The sequence below is a fragment of the Callorhinus ursinus genome, unplaced genomic scaffold (genome assembly GCF_003265705.2).
Source record: "Callorhinus ursinus isolate GAN/ISIS: 27379988/994484 unplaced genomic scaffold, GSC_fseal_2.0 scaffold20, whole genome shotgun sequence".
Lineage (NCBI taxonomy): Eukaryota > Metazoa > Chordata > Mammalia > Carnivora > Otariidae > Callorhinus > Callorhinus ursinus.
In genome coordinates, this window is record NW_027397082.1 from 28,517,078 (window position 1) to 28,543,018 (window position 25,941).

Genomic DNA, 25,941 nt, shown 5'->3' on the forward strand with positions numbered 1-25,941 from the left:
CGGGATCATGACCTGAGCCGAAGGCAGTCGTTTAACTGACTGAGCCACCCAGGCACCCCAATTTGGCATTTATATTTTAAAAAGTTATCTATAAAATGAAGGGATTAGGCCAGAGCTTCATATATGCATAAAATCTGCTTTATTAAGATATAATTCATATGCAATTCACCCATTTAAAGTGTGCAATTAGGTGGTTTGTAGCGTTTTCACAGAGTGCAACCATTACCACAGTCAGTTTTAGAACACTCCATAGGCCCCCACCCTGAAAATTTATTGGCGGTCACTCCTTTTTGCCCCACAACTCCCAACGCCAGGCAACCACTAATATTTCTGCCTCTTACAGATTTACCTATTGTAAAGTGGACATTTCATATGTTGGAGTCATACAATAGGTGGTCTCTTGTGATTGGTTCCTTTCACTTAGCATAGTGTTTTCAACGTTCATCTATGTCTTAGTGCATATCAGCATTTCATTACTTTTTATTGCCGAATAATACTTCATTGCCTGGAGATAGCATAGGTTATTGATCCATTCATCAGTTGGTGGACATTCAGGTTGTTTCCACTTTCTGGCTATTATGAGTAATGCTGCTATGAACATTCATGTACTACTTTTTATGTGGACATGTGTCCATTTCTCTTAGGTGTGTACCTGAGAGTGAACTTGCTAAATCAATATACTAGCTTACGTTTAACCTCCTGCAGAACTGTCAGACTGTTTTCCAAAGTGACTGCACTACTTTATATTCCCACCAACAGTGTGAGAGGGCTCCCAATTTCTCCACATCCTCACCAACACTTGGCATTTTCCATTTTTTAAATTATAGCCACTCTAGTGGGTTCGAAGTGGTATCTCGTTGTGATTTTGATGCGCATTTCCCTCAAAGTGCTCTTACGTCCCTCCAACACTCACATCCTGTGGTTTTAAACTTTTTTGTAGGTTTGAGTGTCATCTCGTTTAATGATAAGGTTCTTGAATGGCTAGGAAGTCTTAAGCTTAACTTTCTGATGGTTATTGTGCCTAAGAGGGAACCCTGCTTAGAGCTGCCATTCATAAATAGTAAAGGATCGTTTTAAATGGTGTCTGGTCCTAAGACAATGTGGATTTCACTCATAGCAGAGTTTTCACTCTTTCCTGATTGTTCTTGATTAACGATCAGTCCTTGCAGACTGGAATGTAAGTGCCAAAGGGGCAAGTTTACGGCCATATCCCAGCTCTGTGCCACAGTGCCTCTCACTGTCATAAATACCTGTTCATGAATCAGTGGATCCATCAGCATGTAGTTGCTCTCAGATTATTTGAAGAGGGGCTTGTGATCTCTTCTTTCTTTCAGCTTGCAATGCCATGTGAGCAGTTGGCATATCTTTCCTCAGTCCCCACTCAGCTCGACTTTAAAGATTTGCCAGACTTTCACAGTCAAGCTAAAGTGCATGAACAAAGCCCATTTCTGGTAAACCTTTTGTTCTGCCCGGTGGTGCCACCTAGCCTGGTAGTTCTCCCTGAAGCCTCCAATTAACCACTCCCTGGTATTGAATTGTCGGTAGCATCCCTGGAGTAAGTACGTATGCTCTGGTGGCTTATCAAGACAGAAAGCTAAACCTCTTGGTGGTTTAAACTGGGATTTGTTTAAGCAGGTAATGAGATTGCCATCTTGAGCTTCAGTGCAGGGCATTAGATAGCTGGAGGAACCATTCTTGGGTGGACGCTCTGGTTAGTTCTGGGTTCTGAAATGATCACGTTGGAAATAATCACACAGGGCCACCTTACTCTTGTCCCTTGGTACATCTCTACAGGATCTTCTTTTTAGTCAAGGGACTGTATTTCTGATGATGAAGGTGGCGTTATTAAAGCCGAGGACCACATGCAAGGTTGATACTTACCTCCTGTTGCCTCTATATGGGGCAGAACAAACAGCTTCTTGGTGAGAAATAGGGACAATGACCTTAACTGTCTGTAATTGCCCCCCCCTCCACCCTTCCTTACCTTGACAATGTGACTATGGACTGGGACACAGTTTTCATCTGCCTATCATTTCTCCTCCTTAGGACCTAGTACAGAAATCCAGGGCTTGATTGTGAGGATGACAGGAATAGAATGAGCTCGGTGGTCACTAGAGTGACATCCCTCCTTCTGCTCTGATTTTCTCTCGTAAGAGTGGCAGGGAGAGGCTCCAGGACCTTGGGAAAGAAACCACGCCTCACTGAACTGCTCAGGGACTTGAGGAAGATGCTCAAGGAAAAGTGTTTTTCACCTCATGGGTTTGACATTTTGGCTCCCCTCATATGTAGCTTCATCTTGCCCCTGCTTCCTCCTGGCCAGGTTCAAGCTAAGAATACATTTATGGGTAACACCAGAATGGCGCCCTGCAAGACCTGTTGTTGTTTTTCTTCTCTCTCATTCTCTCAAATCTTAACCTAAAAAAAAAAAAATAACACAGCTTTTATGTTGGTGTTTCTGTTTGTTGTTCAGATTTCATGTGGTTGTCTGTGTCAGGGTCGGCCACATGGGTTGCAAATCAAAGAACATCTTCCTGCCTGACCTAAATACACCAGTACTGTGTCGTGAGCTAACTTCTTTACCAAGGAATGCATGGTTACCTTTGACATGGGATCACTGGGAGAGAGAAGCACATTGACGAAACTTAATCATATGTGGAACGTTTCTAAACCCATGAGCATGGGTTTAGTCGTGGGTGGATGATACCTGGAAATTCAAAAGCTGTGTTTAAAATTTAAAAATCACCTGCGGCGCTCATGGTATAAATTGTCCATTAATAATTTAATTAACAAGCAATTAGATGTGTTCAGGTCCCTTTGGGGATTGGGAACATCTGCCAGGTCATTGCCAGGTACTACCCCAGTGGCCCGCCTCAGAGCTCTCTCACAGTTAAAAGCAAGAGCAACCCATTCAAGCTTTGATTTCTCACTTTTAAGTTGTGCTCTAGCTTCTTACAGCATTCGTTTTGATTCAACTAGAACAGCAGTTTTGAACTTGACCAGTGAGAATTACAGCTGCCCCCCGCCCTCACCCCCTGGAAAACATTTTCCATTTTCTCCAGTCCCGCTGCATCCCAGTCTCTGGGCCATGGCCTGGGAGCCCATATTTTTAACAAGTACCTTCGGCAGTTTTTATAATGAGGCAAAGTTGAGAAAGCATGTGGTTGAATATAGCTTGTCCTTTTTAAAAATAAATGTCATTAAAACTTGGACTTTAAATTTAGTTGCAACTAAATACTCAAATTGAAGTTGCTTAAAGGAAATACAATTGTAAACAAACCATAGCTACCCAGTTCAAATTGCAAATGCAAAGCAGACTGCAGGCCGGTGTCTTGTCAGTTCTAACCTGTGACTGGGTGAGGCGCAGAATGTAAACAGAGGCGAACTGCCCTGGACCCCCAGCGCTCGACCTTGATGTGCTCCTTCCTCCCTATGAAATTCAAAGCTATAGCTTTTAACTCCGTTGGTATGAAGACAAATGTGTTAATAGGACATATTACAACATTGTCTTTGACCTGAAAGTTTGTATGTTTTCTTCTAATTTTAAAAGAAATTACAATATTTTCACCAGTGCCCAAAAAGGTCACAGGCCCTAGGCACTGAGTCTATTGCGTGTAGCTGAGCGGAACTGGTGAAATCCAGGTGTTAGTTCTGGGGGCTGATGTGATGATATTTCTGCCGGCCTCAGAAGTTCTGAAAGGAATCCTCGCTATTTGCTTTTTTTCTCTCATATATGAGAATATGATCAGCCTTTCTTTTTTTTTTTTGATCAGCCTTTTTGTTCCCATCCCAATCCACATGAGAGGGAAAAAGCTGACAGCACTCAGAGGCTATGCCAGTGGCAGGAGGGTTATTGTCACATGGGGATGTGTGGCCTTTCCCACGGTGATCCTTTCCTGCAGAGGATCATTCTGCGCCTCACCCAGTCACAGGTTAGAACTGACAAGACACCGGACTGCAATCTGCTTTGCATTTGCAATTTGAACTGGGTAGCTATGGTTTGTTTACAATTGTATTTCCTTACCTCTGCCCCGTAAGTGCGTCTTGAATGGCCAAGTTTAACCTACAAGGTTTCGCCCTGACGGTAGTGCAGGAGGGTAAATCAGGACTCTTCCTGCCCTCAATTCCCACCAGTCAAGTGTCTAACCGACGAAACAGCTTTGTTCTTGGGGGTCAGGTGTGCCTTGTCATTGATAGCTTGTGTCTAGTGGATTTCAATAAGAGGCCTGACATGAGCAGGGTGTTGCTTGAGCAGGGAAGGGGCTGTGGGGCTGGGGAATGCAGGCACACTGGTTCCCGTGGGCAGGAGCGCAGATCTGAGGTCAGCTCCCTGAAGCAAAGGTAAAATAATTTTTTTCTTTTGCATCGTTACAGTGAAGTTTTTGATTGACAATTCTAAAATAACTCAGATTATTGGGCACCTGGGTGGCCCAGTCAGTTAGGCATCTGACCGGCTCAGGTCGTGATCTCAGGGTCCTGGGATGGAGCTTAGAGCCCTGCGTCGGCCTCCCTGCTAAGCAGGAGTCTGCTTCTTGCCCTCTCCCCCAGCCTTTCTCCCCCTCCCCCCTGCTCGTGCTCTCTCTCTCTCTCTCAAATAAATAAATAAAATCTTTATACATACATAAATAAATAAAATAACTTTGATTATGAAGATTAAATGTGTTATTGTAAGCAGTTGAAAAGCATCATCAGAAAAGCCAGGAGAAAAAAATTACCCTAACCCACGACCCAGAGATAACAGCTATTAACATTTCCACCTAAAGTTTCTAGTCTTGTATTCTGTGCACAAATAGCTATTTAATTTTTATACAAAATTGTAATCATGTACAGTGTACCATTGAACCCACCTGCCCTTTTCACCTAACAACATATAATGAACATTCTCCTCACATCATTAAATGCCATCCTACAAAATGATTTTAATGGGGGTATTTTGTTCCTTTGTGTTAATGGGTGATCATTTATTTAACCCACTCTGTATGTTTGGACAATAATTAATTTTCTCACTCTCGATAGTAAAAGTTCAGTGATTTTTTTTTAAGATAAATTTTTGAATGCATGCATAGTTATTTCTTTAGGGTACAGTGGAACTGATACATTAAAGAATATAGAAGGAACCTGGAGCTTTTTTAACAGGTCTTTCCAAAAAGCCCATGTTTCCGTTCCCACCAGTGCTCTGTAAGTGCTTGTGTCCTTGCCCCCTTGCCAACACTGGGGAATGCCACGTGACTAAAATGCAAACGAAGAGAACCTGGTGTGCGTTAATTTGAAAGAGAGCATGACTCAAGTTTCTTCACGTAGAATATTTAATGTTTAGCAGATTGCTCTGTGTGCAATAATTATGGGTTCCTCTACAGTGTTACCGAAACCCTTTTATTAAATTTTACATTTACCACTTTCTTCAAGGTCCTTAAATAGCTCTTAGGTTTTCAGCTCTTATGTTTTACGCAGTTAAAAGTATAGTTTTGGAGGGCTCTGTGTGTGTGTGTGTGTGTGTGTGTGTGTGTGTGTGTGTGTGTGTGTGTGTTGAGGATGATGGGATATGAGAAGTAGACAGAACCTCGGTGATCGGTGAGCCCACTTCCAGCTTACAGCTTAGTCAATGGCTCAAGGAAGAAACTTGCCCACGACCATCCTATCTGTCCGGATGCTGTCACTGCAAGTGACAAGCTGCTCAACTCAGACAAACCTTGCAAAATGGGGAGCTTACTGGCTCATGAAACTGAAAATGGGTCCAAACTACTGGGACTGACCTTGGGCAATCCTTGATCTTTCTAAGCCATAATTTTCTTATCTGTAAACAGGATGTTGGACTTGACCTAAGGTCCCTTTCACCTCTTAAAGTTAAATGTTTCTATGAATATATTAGCAAAGACTGCATTATACTACCAGCTAAATTTAGACATGGTGAAGGGAAGGCTAGTCCTCAGAGAACTAATTTTTTTTTAAAGATTTTATTTATTTATTTGACAGAGAGACAGAGAGAGAGGGAACACAAGCAGGGGGAGTGGGAGAGGGAGAAGCAGGCTTCCCGCCGAGCAGGGATCCCGATGCGGGGCTCGATCCCAGGAGCCTGAGATGGTGACCTGAGCTGAAGGCAGTCGATTAACCAACTGAGCCACCCAGGTGCCCCAAGAACTAATTTTTTAAGAAATACAATTCTGTTACACACTCAGATCTAAGTTAACAAAGTTTGGGTTTTTTTTAACATGTAGAGGTCCTTAGGCAACTTAAACATAATAGTATTCATGTAGCGTAAAAACATCAGTGCTTTTTTTTTTTTAAATTTTATTTATTTGAGAGCGAGCACACACACGAGCAGGGTGGAAGGGCAGAAGAAGAAGCAGGCTCCCTGTTCAGTGGGGGCCCAACACAAGGCTCAATCCCAGGATCCCAGGACCCCAGCATCATCACCTGAGCCGAAGGCAGACACTTAACCACCTGAGCCACCCAGGGGCCCCAAAATATCAGTGCTTTAAAAGTCTTTTTTTTCCTATTGATTATACAAACCTCAAATATCTTTTCTACCCATTCGTTAGCTCAACAAATCTATTTGTGGGGCACCTGGGTGGCTCAGTCCATTAAGTGCCCGACTCTTGATTTCAGCTCAGGTCATATCTCAGGGTCCTGGAATCGAGCCCCGCGTTCGGCTCCACGCTAAGCACAGAGTCTGTTTGTCCCTCTCCCCCTGCTCTTCCCCCCACTTGCACGCTCTCTCAAATAAATAAATAAAATCTTTTTTAAAAAATCTATTTGCAAGTAGTGGGAAAAGAAATTCAATCCCACTGTTCCCCATTCACAATGATTTCAACAAATTCCAGCTTGGTGGAACCTCGAGAGATGTGTTAAACTGTGCAGGACAGCAACTGCTTGCTGAGTGAGACCTGTGCCCAGAGGTGCTAATCTTAAACACAGGAAGAAATACTAGTATTAGTGAACTTTGCCTCACCAGGAACACCTTAAAGCTCTGGCTGGTTGTTCAAAAGGAGGAGATTTTCTACTGTCAGGCTCCCTTAGCCCTTTAAAATTGTTTCTTTGGTAGGAAATCTTTTCTGCATTGTGGTTGTTGGGGGTTCTTTTTGGTCTTTGCTCATTGATGCTATTTGGAGTTCACTGTGTAACCCTTGAAATTTACTGCAGGAAGCACGGGTGCCTCTCAGAGACTATTCTGGTGTTCCAGAAAGGTCTTTAAGAAACAGGCTTTGTTTCAAAGCCATCGACTACCAATAAAAATTTAAATATCTCCATCACAGTATTTGGAATACAGATTCATTTCACGGTTTTAAATTACTACCAGATAGCCAATCCTGGTTTGTGTTTGGAGAAATTTTTAGACAGAAATACATGCAACTGGACCTACATATCTTTTTATTAATGCTCAGCTACCACATGTTTATCAGCGATACTGGAAGTCCCTGGATCTCCAGATCCCTGGATCTGGTCCTGCAGGAGAGGGAGGGTTCCAGGGGAAAAAATACCCAGATTTTGATGGAGGGTATATTAGTCAGGATAGGCAAGTCATCTGCATAAAAACCGTCAAATCTCAGTTCCTTAAAACAACAAAGGTTTATTTCTCATTCACACTATAAACCCATTGAGGGGGTGGCTGGGGGCTCCATTCTGGCTCATCCTCACTCTGACCCAGATGACCCAGATGATGCCAAGTCATTATCTTGGATTTTGCTGTTCATGGTAACAGAGAAAGAGTTCTGAAGGGTCTCACCCCAGCCATAAGTGCTCTTGCCTAGAAGTGACATACACCATGTCCATGTACGTTCACTGACCGGATTAGGCATGTTGCCCAGCTCGATTATAAAATGGCCAGGAGCCGCAGTCTGGCCCCATGGGCTGGAAGGAAGAGAACCAGAACATTTGGCCAGCAGCACTAGTGACTACCACAGTTCACTCTTCTGATTACCAGACAATTGCCTTGCTCTCCCAACTGCAGGCGAAATATAGGCATTCCCATCCCAAAGTAGACAGCCCCAAAGCCTCACCCAGTCATGGCATCTGGATGATGTGCAGAGGGATCTAAATTAGGGGGTGATACAAAGGGGTTTCGACATCAACTCTGGATGTATGTCCTCCGGAGCTAGAGACTTCTGAACTAAAAGAGGGCAATTACCTGCTGCGTCCCCTCCCCCACTTGTATATTAAATAATGGTGAAAGAAAGATTGGAAAACCCAGTATACATTCCTGTTCAGAAAGGAGGTGGACGGGAGACCTCCATTACTGGTCCTCAGTCGCTCCAAAGTGCTGAAGCAATTCTGAAATGCATCTGGGCTCCATGACTTGTAGGTAGACGATGTTCCTTTGGGGTCTTGATTGTTCTTTCGGAAAGGGGCTCCCCAATCCATTGCTCTCTTCAGGCCTTGGCTTTTTCCAATAACCTCCTGGATCACAACTAAGGTGAGACTGAAGAATATGCCCTTTGTAGGAGCTGAGCCACTTTCTCAGCTGACTTTAGAGGGTTGGGGGCTCAGGCGTTCTCTGGCAGTACAACTCTTTTTAAAGGGAAGTAAGTTTCCTATCTAACTCTAGTTTATTTCCATCTGCCAAGCCCTCAGTCCTTGGCATACTTACCTTCACTGGATGCCTTTGTAGTTTTGCTTCCAACATTTCTTTATTGACTTAATTGATGATACTTTGAACCTCTCAGCCTTTGGTGGGGAAGCCACACTTCTGGTCTCTTTTTCCCTGGAGTATTCTAATTGAAAGAATTAAGTAAGAAGGGACACCTGGGTGGCTCAGTCGTTAAGCGTCTGCCTTCGGCTCAGGTCATGATCCCAGGGTCCTGGGATCGAGCCCCGCATCGGGCTCCCTGCTCGGCGGGAGGCCTGCTTCTCCCTCTCCCACTCCCCCTGCTCGTGTTCCCTCCCTCTCTAGAGGTCAAATAAATAAAATCTTAAAAAAAAAAAAAAGAATTAACTAAGAAGCCATGACCTTAACTGCATCTTTACTTGGAGACTTTGTAACCCTTTCAAAGTATTAAGAGTGAGTGTGATAGCCTATTCTCTTCCTTTGAACCTTACCCTCACCCCACAGCTAAGTGCTAATTGTCCTCTCTCATGCAAAGCCTTTCTCCTTTCTCATTTTTCATTGTTTATCTGTTGGGGAAGAGAAGCAGCTACTTTTTCCAACCCTGCAAGTCTGACCTGATGGACCCTATTCCCTCTTCTTGTTTGTAAATGAGTCAGTTACTTTCTGGGTGCACTTTTTTTTTTAATGGTAAATTCCTTTTTATTTTTTTAATTTAAATTCAATTAATTAACATATAGTGTATTGTTCATTTTCAGAGGTAGAGTTCAGTGATTCATCAGTTGCATATAACACCCAGTGTTCTTTACATCACGTGCCCTCCTTAATGCCCATCCCCCAGCTACCCCATCCCCCACCCCCCCTCCCCTCCAGCAATCCTCAGTTTGTTTCTCGGTGCACCTTTTAAAACGCAGCCAACAGGGTGCCTGGCTGGCTCGGTCAGTAGCGCATGCAACCCTTTATCCCAGGGTTGTAAGTTCAAGCCCCAAGTCAAGTGTGGAGCCTACTTTTACAAAAATAAATAAATAAATAAAAATTAAAAAATAAAATGCAGCCGACAGTAACCAACACATGCTACTAACATTTGACTTTCAGTCTCTTTCACAGTGTCTACTAATTTTTTAGGTATGTTATCTGCCTTTCAAGTTATCATACATGATGGTTTTATCAAATGCCTTACCAGCCTCCAAAATCCGTTTCCTCCCTCCCTGCTGCCTGACCTTTTTTGTTGCTGTTGAAGTCACTCCGTTTCAAGTAGCAGTCAGCTTAGGGTCTGCTGCAGTAACGGATGATAACCAAGTCTGGGTGGTTTAAAGAACAAAGGTTCATTTCGCGCTCATGCTGTATGTACATTGAAGACCAGCTACGTCCTCACTCCAGGACCTAAGCTGACAGATCAGCCAACATCTGGAATATTCCCGTTGCTGTGGGAAAGCGCTGGAGGGTCTCATGCCTGTAATTAAATGTTCCAGCCGGGGAGTGACAACCTATATGTCACTGGCTCACCATTAAAGCAGTTTTCCTTCAGCATTTTTGGGCTCCATCTATCTTGAGACATATAAATCTAGTTGGTTCTCACAGCTATATCGTATTCCATCATGTAAGTATATTACATTTTATTTACATATTGATGGGTGTCTACATTGTTACCAGTTTTCATTGTTAAAAATTACCACAGTGAACATCTTTGTGTATGTTTCCTGGTGCACATGTGCCAGACTTTCTTTGGAAAATAGTTCCTTTTGTTCTTTGTTATTATGATGATTCTTTATAATATGCTAAGAGAAGGTGGACCTAAAGTCCACTACTTATCTGTAGCCCTTTGTTTGATAAATGTTGGCTTCTCATTTATACACATCTCACCATGGTAGAAACCATCTTGAATGAGTAAATCAGTTGTTTGTGAAAGTCTTCTTGTGCACTTTAAGCCTTGTCTCCTGCTGAACATCTTTGATGAATATTCTAGAAATTCTTAAAAAATTACATCTGGTTGAAGAAGGAGTAGAGGGTGAATGCAGACATTCTGTATCTAGACCCAGCATCACTCCTGGCAAACACAGAACAGAATCTTATCAGTGGTTCAGCTGAATTTATCAAAGCATTTGGATATTCTGGATTGAAGAAGACATGAGTCATGGATGATAGCTGCACTGGGATGTTCTTCCTTCCCCTTGTCTTTTATCTCCATCCATGGCTTATGGTTAGGAAGTGTAAGATTTGGGTAGACCTTGATGTCAGAAAGATGAATAAAACTGTGCATTCAAAAATCTGATAGTTTCTATAAAAGCATTAAAATGTGAATAGAAGAGCATTTATTTTTTTCATGAGGGTAAGAAAGGAACATAGGTAAGTGAAAGCAGTTTCTATTGCCATTTAAACTAATGCAGTGTTCCGATCTTTATTCCCTTTTACCTTAAGCAAAACTACCGATATAACTGCATTTTCAGAACTCTACACTTTTCCCCACTGTTTTCTGAGTTGCCAACAAAAGCTTTGAAATGAGCAGGAGGTGAAGCAGGAAAGACAGCAGGATTTTAAATAACTTATGAAATGTTTAGGTGTCTCTGTCACGTTTTTAAAAGTGAGAACGCTTTGCAGTCGCTTGTACTTACCAATGGCCAACCAAATAAAAAGCCATGGAGGGACTCTTCATTTCCAAGGGCTGGTGACAGCTGTGGCTGGGTGAATACTAGATTTCAACTACAGAACTAGATTATTTTCTGGGTTTCACCCAGCTTGTTCTGTCCATTCTGTGCTGGGATGTCTCCTGTTTTCCATTGTCGCTGAATTCCTCTTTTGTTTGTTTGTTTGTTTATATATTTATTTATTTATTTTACTTCTGCATGTACTGAGTGATCTGAGTGTAGACTTTTCTCCATCTCCTCCCCTAATTTCTAGCCTCCACTCGTACAGCCTGTCCATCCTGCCACCTGCTAAAGATATTAACAGCCTGGAGGGATAGCCTTCTCTATCTTTCAGCAAGCTCACGTAATCATAAACATAGGGGTCTCCCTTCCACCTGCTTTCCTTCTTTCCTGCCTTCCTTCCCTCCTTTTCTTTTTTTTTTCAAACCAAATAGGGTAAATAAATCATTTGCACTTCTTGGCATCTTTTACTTTTCTCATTAACAGAAGCTTAGGGCTCTCAGGCAACTGATAAGATCTCATCCATTCTTTTCAATGACTGCCCAGTATTCCATGGTTTGGAAACAATAAACTTTGTTGAACAGTTTTCCTGTTGCAGGGCATGCACTTTGTTTTCAGGTTTTTGTTTTTGTGTTGTGTTTTTTTTTTTTAAGTTTTTATGCATTTAAGTATTCTCTACACCCAGTGTGGGTCTGGAACTCATGAATCAGGAGTCACAAGGTCTTCTGACTAAGCCAGCCAGGTGCCCCTGTTTTTGTTTTTTTTTTAGTTTGGCCACTGTAAATGGTGCTGCAAATGAACATTCTTTTTTTTTTTCTTTTTTATTTAAATTCAATTTAGTTAACATATAGTGTATTATTAGTTCCAGGGGTAGAGTTTTGTGATTGTTAGTTGCATATAACACCCAGTGCTCATTACATCAAGTGCTTTCCTTTAATGCTTATCACCCAGTTACCCCATCCCCCCACCCACCATCCCCTCCAGCAAACCCTCAGTTTGTTCCCTAGAGTTAAGAGTCTCTTGTGGTTTGCCTCCCTCTCTGCTTTTTTTTTTTAAAGATTTTATATTTTTATTCATGAGAGACAGGGAGAGAGAGAGGCAGAGGCAGAGAGAGAGGCAGGCTCCCCACGGAGCAGGGAGCCCGACGCGGGGCTCGATCCCAGGACCCCGGGATCATGACCTGAGATCATGACCTGAGCCGAAAGCAGACGCCCAACCATCTGAGCCACCCAGGTGCCCTTCCCTCTCTGCTTTTATCTTATTTTATTTTTCCTTCCCTTCCCCTATGTTCATCCGCTTTGTTTCTTAAATTCCACATATGAGTGAAATCATGGTATTTGTCTTTCTCTGACTGACTTATTTCGCTTAGCATAATACCCTCTAGTTCCATTCATGTTGTTGCAAATGGCAAGATTTCATTCTTTCTGATGGCTGAGTAGTATTCCATTGTGTGTGTGTGTGTGTGTGTATATGTATATATCCACACATCTATATCTATCTATCTATATATATATATACACATTATATATATACACACAGCACATCTTCTTTATCTATTCACCTGTCGATGGACATCTGGACTCTTTCCATATTTTGGCGGTTATGAAACTGCTGCTATAAACATTGGGGTGCATGTGCTCATTCGAATCACTGTGTTTTTATCCTTCGGATAAATACCTAGTAGTGCAATTGCTGGGTCGTGTGCAATGAACATTCTTATACCTATCCTCAAATACTGGCGCTTTTTAAATATGGTCCAGGAGAGGGATTAGCTGAGTTAAAAATGTATGTGTACTTTTGATTTTAAGAGGTGTTGCTAGAGTTCTTCCAAATGATTAGCCTAACAATGTTCCAGAATACCCTTCCCCCATCCTGTCCAGCAGTAGGTGTCTTTCCTACTATGATAAGAATGGATTATACCTGCAACACTGATTGCATAGCCCAGGCACCTGTTGACATGCCATAAAGTATTTCAGTGGAGATTAAAACTAGGGCTCTGGTCAGCCCACATGATTGGGGGTGGTTGTGATTTTTTTTCTACTCCTGAAAGAATCCGTAGAAGTTTATAGTAGGGAGAGAAGTGGAGACCATTCTACTGCAATCCATTCCTTTCACAGATAAGGGAATTGAGATCCAGAGAGGTGGAGGGAGTGACCGCGAGCTAGTTACCGACTGCTGTTTATGGAAAGCAGCTGCAAATCCTGATTTGAGGTTTGACCTATTAGCTACACCGTGGGCCATGCTGACTGTGAGTTTTAGAGAAGGGACCAAGAAATGTCATCTGTGAGTTGAACTGACTGGTAGGGGTGAACTATTTCCAGTTTTCTGTTATCTCCTGCTAGGACAAGCAAGCTTCCCCACCTGCCCTGGTCTGTGTGGGATTTGCTTTGCCATCTTCCACAATTATAATAGGACATTTGTGACCTTGGTCTTGTTAGTGGAATCTGCTGCTCTTAATCTTTGGGGAGTTTGGTGCTTTATTTTTCTATATTTGTTCAGAGTTAGTGCTTCCAAGGGTGGAGCTGCTGGCTTGGATTACAGCTCAAAGGACAGCAGTGAAGCACTGGAGGAAACATTGCATGCACAGGGATGGCTTCCTGCTATGTACCTCTCCCCCCACCCCCCCCAACTTCCCGATGGAGAGGGCTGAACAGGAGGGCAGCCCAGAAAAAAAAACTGGAGGTCTGGAGGTCTCCCTCGTGTTCCTGGCCATGTAATCTCGGGGTGGGACAATGCACAACTTGACTAGGGCTCATAGGGATATTCTCCAGGGCTGAATAAAATAAGCTTCTTGAAAGAAGTCATTTGAGCTCCCTGTATCTTTAAACTCAGCTTTAATATTACAGTTTCAGATTTAGCCTGTGGAGTCTGCCGAGGGAAATGAAAAGGGAGCCCCCAGATTTTGCAGCCTCATTTGGGTCTGCTCAGTGTTCACTGCAGAGCATCTGACAGCACAACATTAACTTTCCAGGTTGCCTCTAAATGAAGTCGGCCTGTTCAGGGAGCTCACCCTGTCCTTTTAATAACAAGAAAAATTATGATGATGGAGATTTATTTTGTTATAGATAAACATCTCGAGCAGATTATATATATATATTTCATATATATATATATAATGTACACATACATGCATGCACACATGTTGTCCCCTAAAGGCATGCCTTCGTGTTGCAGACCTGGTCAGGAGCTGTGCCTGTTGGTGGGCTTGCCTGTCAGAGGCCATGGTTCTTCTGGTTTAGCAGTTCCCAAGGCTGCAGATTGGGACCACGAGGGAACTTTCAGAAAATAGTCATGCCCAGGTTGCAGCCCTGAATTAAATCAGAACCTGTGGAAGAGGAGAGGAGAGTCGGGATGCTGAAGGCGATTCTAGCCCACAGCTGGGTTGAGGACTCCTTAGCCGGCCATTCTGAGGCAAAGAGAGGGTCTCTGCTTCATGAAGAAAGAAATGAGCTATGACAGGAGCTGTTCTCTTTAGAGTTACGCTACCGTAGGGTCATCGTCTCTCATAACCCACTCACTTTGTCCTTCCTGCTTATTCTGTAGATTAAAGCAGCAGACTCACGTCTTGTAGAGTCAGCTTGTGGAGGCAAAAATTGAATGCTGTAACGGTTGTCATTGAAAAGTGCCCTAGGAGTGTGCCATGTGGGTTAGAGACCAACACGTCTCGTGGTACACCTAGCATAGCCAGTTTTTTCCCCCTGGCATTGAAATAGATCGGTTGTTTCTTTGGCCAAGATTCTGATAAAATCGTTAGCATTTGGGAGCATGGTGTATGCAAAAATAGATCTTTAAGGATTGGAATTGTACCCAGCTTGGGAAGATACTCGAGCCCTAAGAAGCCCTGGGAATTGAGACGGGCCTAGGGGACTGCAAAGTCCTGTTTCTCTTCTCAGGCTCAGTCCTGAGGCAGACCCTGAGTGGAGTATGGGCAGAGTCATGGGCACCATTTAAATGGTGAATTTCGCCTTGCCTGTGTCTTCTTTTAGGCACATAGAGTTGAAGGTAGGGGCATTGGATGTTAAATGCACATGCAGATGTGACACCACTGCATTTCCTTATCGGATATCCAGAAATTGAGCATCTCTTTAAATGCAGAGAATTCAACAGTACTATCTTTCTGTCCTCTAGCGTTCCCCTGGTTTGGCATGGATATCGGTGGAACACTGGTTAAATTGGTCTACTTTGAACCAAAAGATATTACAGCCGAAGAGGAACAAGAGGAGGTGGAGAACCTGAAGAGCATCAGGAAGTATTTGACTTCTAACACGGCTTACGGGAAAACCGGGATCCGAGATGTCCACCTAGAACTGAAAAATTTGACCATGTGTGGGCGCAAAGGGAACCTGCACTTCATCCGCTTCCCCAGCTGTGCGATGCACAGGTTCATCCAGATGGGCAGCGAGAAGAACTTCTCCAGCCTTCACACCACTCTCTGCGCCACGGGAGGCGGGGCTTTCAAGTTCGAAAAGGACTTCAGAATGGTATGTCAGCTCTGTGCTTGGTACAAAACAACCAAACCGCCTCTCAGAGAAGGAAAGAAAGCCTCTCCCGTGTCCGTAACCACGGCTTCTCGTGTGGAAGAGCTAGACTGCTAGCCTTGGGACTCTGGACAGGTTCACCTCACCTCTCTGCGGCTCAGTTCCCTCCCGTGTCTGGCTAGTTTGTACCTCATAGTGTTGTTCCATGCGGGATTAAGTGGGAAAATATGTACCTGGCACTTAGTAAATGCTCATAAGTATTAGCTATCATCATCATTCTTTAACAGCTATGTGTTCCAATTTCCCCATCTCTACAGTCAAGATAATCTCTCTACTGTCCGGCTTCAACACACAGGGAATAAAATGAGAATAAAGTGCAATAAAAGATATAGAAAATAAAGAGAAAAGAAGGTTAGCTAGGTTCAACTGAAGTGACTGGGTATTAGAGAAGAAAGGGTTGGAAGATTTGGGGGTTAGTCTTGCCAGAAAGTTGAAAATATAGTGAGGTAGATCGTAAAATACACTTTTTCAAAGCCTGGAGTGCAAATTACTGCATTCTATCATGGAACCAGTGTATCCAGTCTTGCCCTAAAGTCTAGCATTAATGAATAAATTAAAGAATCAATACATTATTCATGGTATTTAATAAAGCTGTAAATACAAATTTTATTTGTATCATCAGAAGTAACATCATTTATCCCATGGGAGTGTACCAAGTAGTTTCCAGGAGAGCTGGCAACGGAGTCCTAGTGACTCTAGAGTGAGACTGACAATAGCAGGTTTTGGCTTTTTCTTCTCGGTCCCCTTTCCCGACATATCCATGGAATTTGATGCTGCCTCTCACCTGAGTGATCCATGGCATCTTTTTCCCACTAAAGGGGCCCAATGACCAAAGAGTTTTGAAACTGAAAAGGCTGAGATCCAGGGGCATGAAAATTAAAATTTGAGTTCCTGGTTGGAAAAGCATTGAACCTGAATTCTAGCATTGAACTAGCTGGATGACTTTGGGTGAGACATTCCCCCCCTGGAGCCCCGAGTCTTATCATCGGCAAAAAGGTGGCAGTAAAGTGCAGAGGGGAGGGAGAAGTTCTAGACCACCAGAACCTGAAGTCACCTTTGGAGACCAGGAAGTACAGCATTCTAGTGCGACATGGATTAAGAAACTAAAGCTTAGGAGGGATTAAGGGGCTCTAGCAGTGCCTCCTAGTAAGAGCGGGGTCTCAGCTCAGTTCTGACTCAGAAGAATATGCTGACCCAGCCCTAGTGCTGAGAACTCCCCAGGTCACCCTATCTGGACATCTCCACTAGGGAGCCTCAAGAACCCAGGTGACCTGGGGAATTTATGCAACATCCCTCAAGGCTTCCGTACCTCCTCGGGGTAATGTACGTTTTGGGAAAAAGTTACTCAATATATGTTGGCTGTGAGCAAGTGTGTTTCTCAAGGTTCTGAACTGAGAAAGGTCATATTTTATAATAACCAAGATAAAGAAGCCTCTACTTCTTCAGGCAGGCTGCTGGAGCCTAATGAATAGTTTGGAGAGGGAGCAAGTCCGGAGTATTTGCCAAAGAGCCTGGCTAGCTAGGGGCATACATCCATAAAAGAAAGGAAAAGGGCTGCCTTCTGTTTCCACGCTCAGTCTCAGGCAAAATGAAGACAGAATTGATCTCTTCCCGTAGCCTGTCTGTCAGTGCGCTAAGTGATGTGCCCCTTATCCTTCCAAAGTGTGCGACGATGGATAGGTCTTCTCATCCACTTTTCTAGGCCTTCATTCACTCACCCAACAAGGATTTATTGCGCTCCTTCTGTGCGCCAAGTACTGTTAGGAACAAAACAAAGCCCCTGCCCTCCAGGAGCTTATATTCTAGTGTGGAGAGATGGTCAGGAATTAAATAAGCAAATGAGTATAGAAATACAGACTATACCACCATATCCTATGTGTGTGTACATATATATGATATATGTTATGGAAGTGGGGGGGTGGGGGAAGCAAGGCAAAGGGGATAGGAAGGGTTGGGAGAGTTTTAGTGTGATGAGGTAACATTGGACCAGGAACCAGAAGTAATGAAGTAAAGCAGGCCAGTATCCCAGGAAGGGTGTTTTAGGCAGAGGGAACAGCAAGTGCTAAAACCCTTAGGTGTGCTGAATCCAAGCTCTTCCCTCTTCCCCTTTCCAGAATAGAAAATTGAAACCTGGTTATAAATGATTAATATTTACTACTGTATATATTAAGCAATCTGACAAAATAAAGCAGTGCATATTCTATATATATTTATGCATATAAATATATATATACTAATATATATATTTTTTAAAGTCCTGTCATTGTTATTGTATAAAATCACTGTTTTTGGTATAATACAGCTTTGCAGAAGTGTATTTTAAAAACCTAAGTAATTAGAGCTGACTAAAAGGCATTTAGCAGACCCTAAATAGTTTGTAATTGCTGTATCTAATGACTATATCTTTTTCCCTTATAGTGAATATATTTAATGCTCAGATAATGTCAACTAGTCGTCATCCAGTTTTGAATATACAAGAGCTATAAACCACGAGACAAGCATTAAGTTAGACTCCTGTGTAGAAGACTTTCAACTGAACAAAGCTACAGTTCTTGTTTTCTTTTTCTCTCCCTCTCTTTTCGTTTCCTTTCCTTTTCTTTCTTTTCCTCTCTTCCTTCCTTGTTTCCTCTTTGCTTCTTTTAACATTTAGGATCACTTAAACTTCTGACTGGCAAAAATTAGCCTCCTGAATTAATGATACACCAAAATGGACACAAAAGAAAAACCTAATCTAACTACAAATGGTCTAAGAAAGTGATAAGCCAATGAGGAATCCCACCATTGAAGAAAGTGATCCTCAAGGGGAAGACTTGTCTATCCCCTGTCTCTATTCTGTGAGTTTTGTTTTTTGAAGAACCCACCAGAATATTTTATGTACTAAATCTAATATTTTCATCCACAACTACACTTCCTAACTTCAACAGGAGTATTCTTTAAAATGCAAAGTACTCTAATAGAGAGTGCACAGGGAAAAAAATCACCCTTTTTCTCCACCTAATTCTTCATTATAATAGATACTTTTCCCTGTGAGTTTTGTTCAGTCTAAGACTAACTTTAACTAGAAGTTAGAAGTGACTCTTTCAGTTACTTTTCAAAAAAGACCTATCCTCTAACACACAGGTTGTAACAATAATCTTATTTGGTTGACATGAGATTTAGGGAACAGAAAAGGATCTTCTGGTGGCCTTATTATATTTTTCTCAAGGTGTGAGAACTCAAGAGTTGGCCTTTCTTAAGCCAGAAATCGCTAAGGAAACAATCTAAAAAAGTTAAAAATAGTGGGAAAATTATCAGGAGGAGGGAGGGCAGTTGTGGATATGTGAAATTCTAAATCTAAGTGGACCATTCAAGAACATTTATTAGCTTGGTTCCTATTATGAATCCAGGGACTGACTTGTGGCATGGTGGCAGCATGAGGTTTGGTAGACAATGTCATTCTCCACTTGGGTCTGGCTTGACTCTTGACCGCTGGTCTGTGGCCTCTTTATCATTGGGTGCAGGGAGGAAGAAGCCATCTTTGAGGTTTTGTTATATTTCTCACTCAGAGAATATGTTTGAAATTCATCTCTCTCAGGTCTTCTAGGTCCCCTTTGGGAAGAGAAAAGAGCCCTGAGTGAAATTTGTAATTCAGAATCAACCATTTTATAGGAAAATTATTCTCTGTTTAGTAAGATAACCTTTTCTGCCACTTCCAATATGATTTACGGAGCCAGTGTCCTCAAAAGCACCTTGGAAAGTGTAAGGTATCCTGCAGATATGTATTTTATTCATTTCTGAAATACAGTTTGGTGACTTATTTCTCAATTACAGGGGTGTAATATAACTGGTTTGGGGCAGGTCCATAGAATGCCCTCATAGGAGTAGCTATGGAATCTCTTGGGATGGCTTTTTACCAGATTTATCTGTTTAACTCTTTAATTAGTATTTTTGACAGACTGAGCTGAAGCACGTACGGACAACCTTTTACAGTTGTATCCTGAACATGCCTTGTGTTTAGGATCCATCTTTTTTTCTAATATTAGCATACCAGAATCACTGAATTCCCTCTACGAATTAGTCTTCAGTGTGGAAATAGTGTTTTGACTAGTGGACTAGCGTATTTCAACTTGAGATAAGAAGACCCAAGTTATTTTACTTCTCACATAATTAGAACCCATGTGTATAGTTCTTTACAGTATCCAAAACACTTTCACACAGGTGTCTCATTTGATTCTTGAAGGTAGCCCTGTGAGTTAGCTAGGGCAGATGCTGTTAGGGGTACTATGTGACCTTACCCAGTGTCTGTTCTCACTGGGGTCATAGACTCATCCCAGTTCTTCAACGCCTACTACTGTGTGGTCTGAGGACCGGCAGCATCAGCATCACCTGGGATACTGTTAGAAATACAGTCAGAAGCTCTGGGAGTGGATCCCAGCCATCTGTGTTTCAACAAGCCCTCTGAGTGATTCTGATGGCTCCTATAATTGGAGAACCCCACTGCACCCACACACTTGCTTGAGTGACTTTAGTACTAGGCACAACCATGTGAGTTCATCATAGTTGTAGTTTGAAACTTTTTTCTACTCTGCTTCTTCCCCTACGTGCTAGCCTTGGGATCCGTAATAGGTCACTTAACCCACTGACCCCTGGTGATATATTTCATCTGCAAAATGGGTCATAATAATAATAATAGCTTCCTTGCCTGAAGTCCTACAGATGAGATCCATATAGTTTTTTATTAGCTTCCATTATTTACACAGAGTTTGTTTGAGTCTTAGGACAAGCTGGGGTTTGTTGGTTTTATATTTGGGGAGTGATTTAAGCTTAATGATTTAGGAATTGGCAGAACCCATATTTTCTAAAAGTGCTAAGGAGACTGACAAGCAGTGGGATGCTGGGGCCAGTTCCTACTGGCTTAAGAGAGCCCATTGTGTGCATGCCTTCCCAACTCTGTGTTTAGTGACATCATGTTGGTAGCTTGAAATTAGCCATCGTGGGGGCGATTATACCACAGAAATTGGTAAATGCTATAAACCAGGGCTTTTGCTCCCAGAGGGCTGGTTGCTAAACATTTACCAGAACACCTTGGTTACAAGGTTATGTTCACATGAGCTATAACTTCATCTGCATGCTGAATCTGATATTTCAGATCTGTCATCATTTAGGACCCATCATAGAGATCAGCATTAGAATATATATAAAATTAATAGGATGGAAGTGAGCATCAGCTTACAGATATGTTTGGTTGGCCTGCAATATTTACAAAAAAAAAATTAAAAAGCTGTCAGCTAATTAATTACGTTGAGTCCTCATTATGACATGGCAACAATGGGCTGCAGGTGAATTGCAAATATGTTTGTATTGTCCTCTGTGTGTGTTCTGTTACATTACATTTAGCCCAGCGCTTCACTCTTTTATGTTTTCTTACTGTCTCCTGTAGGCATTTGCATTCGCTGCCCCTGACAGAAAGAAAGCTAGGCCCAGAAAAAGAGTGTTTTTCCATAGCTAGGCTCTGAGCGTGCTGAATGTTCCACTGAGTCCATTCAGTCGTATTTACAAACCACAGAGTGTGAGAAGTAATTCCCACCTTGTTCTGCATTTCAGATGGCCCCTGTGACTCTCCAAGTTATGATTTGACTCACTGCTTCCATTTGGGAGCCTGGACTTTTCTCTGGCTGGTGAAGACTTTTAAGGGAGGTCTCTAGAGGTCTCAGTGAAAGTGACGAATGTTTCTGTTTCCCTGTTTGGGAATGCATGACCCAGGCTTCAGAAATATCTATCCTTCAGTAAAACAGATAACAGAGATGTTTGATAGCTGCTGGCACTTTATTTGAAACTGAATTTGATGAGAAAGTTGAGATAACAGTGTTTCCTTTCAGATCAAAGTTGTGTGTGCTTAGTTTATTTGCCTTGATAGGTTTTTCTTTTTCCACAGCATAGGTTCAGTGGACACAGTGTGTCTCTGTCCGTGTTTGTGATGTTGGCCCTGGGCATGAGCTGTTGATATTGTTGATGGACCCCTGATTAATTTTTAAGCAGTTTAACCTATGGTCCCACAACTGGCTGATGAAATTTCTACTTTTCAGTTTGGTTTGATCCAAGAAGTGGTAACTTTCCCTGTCCCACTTAACAGATGTTTGTTAAGCAATTATTACGGGCCAGGCCTTGGAGCATGGTGCTCAGGGGCACCTGATGAACCAGAAAACCAGCCAGAATGTGATTAGTGCTGTAAGTGGAAGAGGTTAATAGGGCTGAGGAATGGAGAGGACAAAAACAGCATTTACACGGTTGTGTCTCACTGCCATCTTTCAGGTCTCCAGGTAGTTCTATACCTAAAGTATTACCTGCTTAAAACATGTGTAATTACTTGCTTCTCGCCCAAACTTTTCACTCGGTAAAAAACGAAGCGTTTGGAATCATTTATGAGATAGATTTACTTTATCAGCTAGTGTCATTTAGGATGATGGTTTCCGGGGACCTCCTTTCTACTTGCTAGATGGTATGCTGTCCGATTCATGATTCACTGAATAGAGCCAATTAGATCTTTAAATTAAACAAACAAACAAACCCAGAATGATTGTTTCTTTGTATCAAGAAAACTTGTACCACCTTGCTGGTAACCTATTCAAACTAATTCTGCTCTATAGGTATAGATTTAGTGGAATGCGTCGAATGGGAAATTCAGATGAGTGATATGAAGTCAAGAGTATTCTTCCAGCTCTTAACTTTTGTTGCAAATATGGGTGTATTTTTGGCCAAATATCTAAGTATAGTACTTGTTTAGGTTGTTTCCAGATCCCAGAAGCGATATACATTATGAAAACAAGAGAAGAACAGCAAGTCCCTGGGAGCTTTTTGCTAGTTGTATCACGTAGGGAAAGTTATTTAAGCTCTGCAAGCCTTAACCATAAAACAAGGATAAATCATCTACTTAGAGGATTTTGTGAGAATTAAATGATTTACTACAAGTTCTTGGCATGTAATGAATAACAAATACTAGCTATTATTTTCTTAAAGATATTTCTTTAAAAGTTTAAGTTAGATCTCACAGATTATCTTCCTTCGTTGGCTTTGTGTCGTGTTGGTGATTATTAGATTTATTATTATTATTTTGTTGTTATTGTTCATGGGAAATGATCATCAACCCAGACATCTGGATCAGCAATAATTCTCCTCTCAGGGACCATGAATTAAACTTTTAAGGATGCAAAGTGGCCACTCTCACCTAAGGCTGCCCCACAGCCAACTCATCCGCATTTACTTTTTTTCCCCCTATACCTGGGAGAATGGGAGTTTTTGTCTCATAGGAGCATGAAAAGACACTTTGGGACCACACCTGCCATTCATGAAAGAGCCAACCTTTTTTGAGCCCTTTGTACAGATATTATTATCATGAAATCTCTACAACAACACTGTGCAGTGGATAATATCCCCATTTTACAGAGAGGCAACTGAGACTTCTCAAGTTAAATAACTTGCCCCACATCCCTCAGTTAAGTGCTAGAGCTAGAATTCAAAGCCAGGTCTATCTAACTGCAAAGCCCAGGCCTGGGAAGAGGAGAGTTGGGTTTTGTGGTCCCAAAGGTCATTGCCCCCAGATCCCAGGCTCACCATGCCTCGCTCGGGACCTCATGTGTGGGCAAGTGTGGGGTTCTCCCTGCTTTCAGAACGTTCTCCCTCTCCTCCCCCTGCAGGAGAGCACTGGTCTTAGTGATACGCTGAATTGGTTTCCTGTGGCTGCCCTAACCAATGACCACAAACGCAGTGACTTAGAACAACAGAAATGTATTCAGTCATAGTTCTAGAGGTGACCAAAATCAAGGTGTTGGCAGGACCACACCTCCTTCTGAGTCTCTCAGACAGATTCCATTTGCCTCTTCCAGCATCTGGTGGCTGTGGGCACACCTTGGCCTGTGGTGGAGTACTCCAGTCTCTGCCTTTGTCCTCACAGGGCCTTCTCCTCTGCCCATCAGATCTTTCCCGTGTGTCTCATAAGGAAGCTTGTCAGTGAATTTAGGGTCCACGCAGATAACCCAGGATGTTCTCTTCATCTCAGGATCCTTAACTTAATCACATCTTGCAAAGACCCTTTTCAAAATCAGGTAACATTCACAGGTCCTAAAAATTAGGACCTGGTCATACCTCTCCGGGGTATGACCAATTCAACCCATTACACATGCTCCTGGATGCTCTTCCAGCAACGAGGCAACTTCCTGGCCTTCAGTTCCCACTGTGGGCAGACATGAGGTCTGACAAAGGCTGCTTTTCTGTCAGAGCCACTAATGATCCACAGAGTTTCACAACTTGGAGTTTTAAAGATGTTTTCATGCTTTTACAGTTAATGACACATGTTCAGTCCAGCTAAAAGCCCCTGGGGCTTCCCCTGAGGTGATCATAGCCTCTCTCACGAGGTTTTGTTCTCTTTCAGATTGCTGACCTGCAGCTCCATAAACTGGATGAACTGGACTGTCTGATTCAGGGCCTGCTTTACGTTGACTCCGTTGGCTTCAACGGCAAGCCGGAATGTTACTATTTTGAAAATCCCACAAATCCTGAATTGTGTCAAAAAAAGCCGTACTGCCTTGATAACCCATACCCTATGTTGCTGGTGAACATGGGCTCAGGGGTCAGCATTCTAGCAGTGTACTCCAAGGACAACTATAAAAGAGTTACAGGGACCAGGTAAACACGGTTTCTACTAGGAGAACCTTTCTGTAACTAAACCCAGGCCTCTTCCTTGAAGACCAGTTTATACAAAGGTTATGTGTATCGAACACATTTTTCAAAGAAAAGATCTTTCAAAGAAAGATCTTACCCTTCTCAGCCAACCAAAAAAGATTTCTTGCATGATATGTTAAAATAATAAGAGGGTAATTTATGTAAAGGGTCGTAAAACCTAGTCCTTAGCCTGCTGGAAACTGATCAGGTTGAGGGAAGAAGGATCGCACACACCACAGCAAAAGGCAGTACGTGGTAAGTGCCAAATGAATGGTGGGGACAGGAAGAAGATAGAATCCAGAAGTAAGGATGCTTGGGATGGTCAGAGAGGGCTTCGGAAGAAACCTTCCTTTGGAATTTCCTTGGTGCCTAGCACAGGCTGAATTGCTTGACATAATCCATCATTCCAACCAGTAAACCAAACTGAGTTTACCAAAAAGTGTTTTTTCACCCTCAGTTGGATGTTCCACCTGAATGCTGGAATAGTCGGCACACCTCACAAGGAATTTTGGAGTGCCCCGGACAGGAAACCAGCCTGCAAGTGCCGCTGGGCGGAGTGCCTTGTTCTTCAGCGCACAAGCGCCCCAAGGGCAGATGGGCTCAGCTTCCTGTTAGTTGCGATTTGGCATTGGGCAAAGAATGCGGGGTCAGAAATCATTGAGAAATTCTAGTGTAAACGCAGTTTAAAAAGTTTTTCTTACTTCCAAGTGAAGGATTTGGTATGAGGTGTTTCTCCCGCTTATGAGACCACAGAACCTGTTTTTGGAGGAGTAATTTAAGGAACGAGTGCCATGTGGCATGTGCTTTTGGACATGATATTGAAACCGTTGTTTTTAAAAGATGAAGATATGTAATGTTTCTGGGCCTCAGTGTCCTTGTTTGTGCCATGCAGGGGGTTGTTTCTTAGATAGGTTCTTTGGGCATTTCCAGCGCTGAAATTCTGCAGCACTCCTCGTCCATTAGGAGAGGAGCACTAGTTTTTCTCCCGTCTATCCATGACCTGTGACAGGTCTGCATCAGTCCGTGACTCCACTGGGGAAGGGAAGATTGAGCCCCCCAGGGGATTTGGCAATGTCTTGGAGACTTTTGTTTTTGGCCGTCATAATTGGAGGTGGGGTGCAACTGGCAATTAGTGGTTAAAGATCAGGGGTACTGCTAAATAGCCTACCATGCACAGGGCGGCTCCCCAACAACAACAAAAGTACTGACCCTCAAAAGTCAATAGAGTACTGCCGTTGAGAAACCCCAGTGTGTGTGTGGGGGGGGGGGCACACGCGCGCGCACGCGCACTCACACACATTCTCACTGAATCCTGCCTGTGTTCAGAATATAGGATGTTAATTGCCCCTAGGCATACCTTTTCTCACTGAGCATACAGAAACTCAGCTTACTTGCTCACAGAAGAGTCACAGCTGACCCATGGCTTTATGAGGACTGTCAGGAGCATCAAAGACAAATGAATATTTCAACCAAGCTGGTTTTACCTTAGAAAGTGATCGCCTCATTAAAGTACAATTTTGAAGAA

The 25,941-nt window shown here is 42.7% G+C and overlaps 1 protein-coding gene across 1 annotated transcript in view; it reads left to right on the plus strand.

Moving 5' to 3' along the window:
* PANK1 (pantothenate kinase 1) overlaps window positions 1–25,941 on the plus strand; it is a 54,166-nt gene that overhangs the window by 15,761 nt on the left and 12,464 nt on the right. The window contains 2 exon segments of the mRNA XM_025881057.2: window positions 15,310–15,662; window positions 24,127–24,380. Coding sequence (XP_025736842.1) covers window positions 15,310–15,662; window positions 24,127–24,380 — 607 coding nt within the window.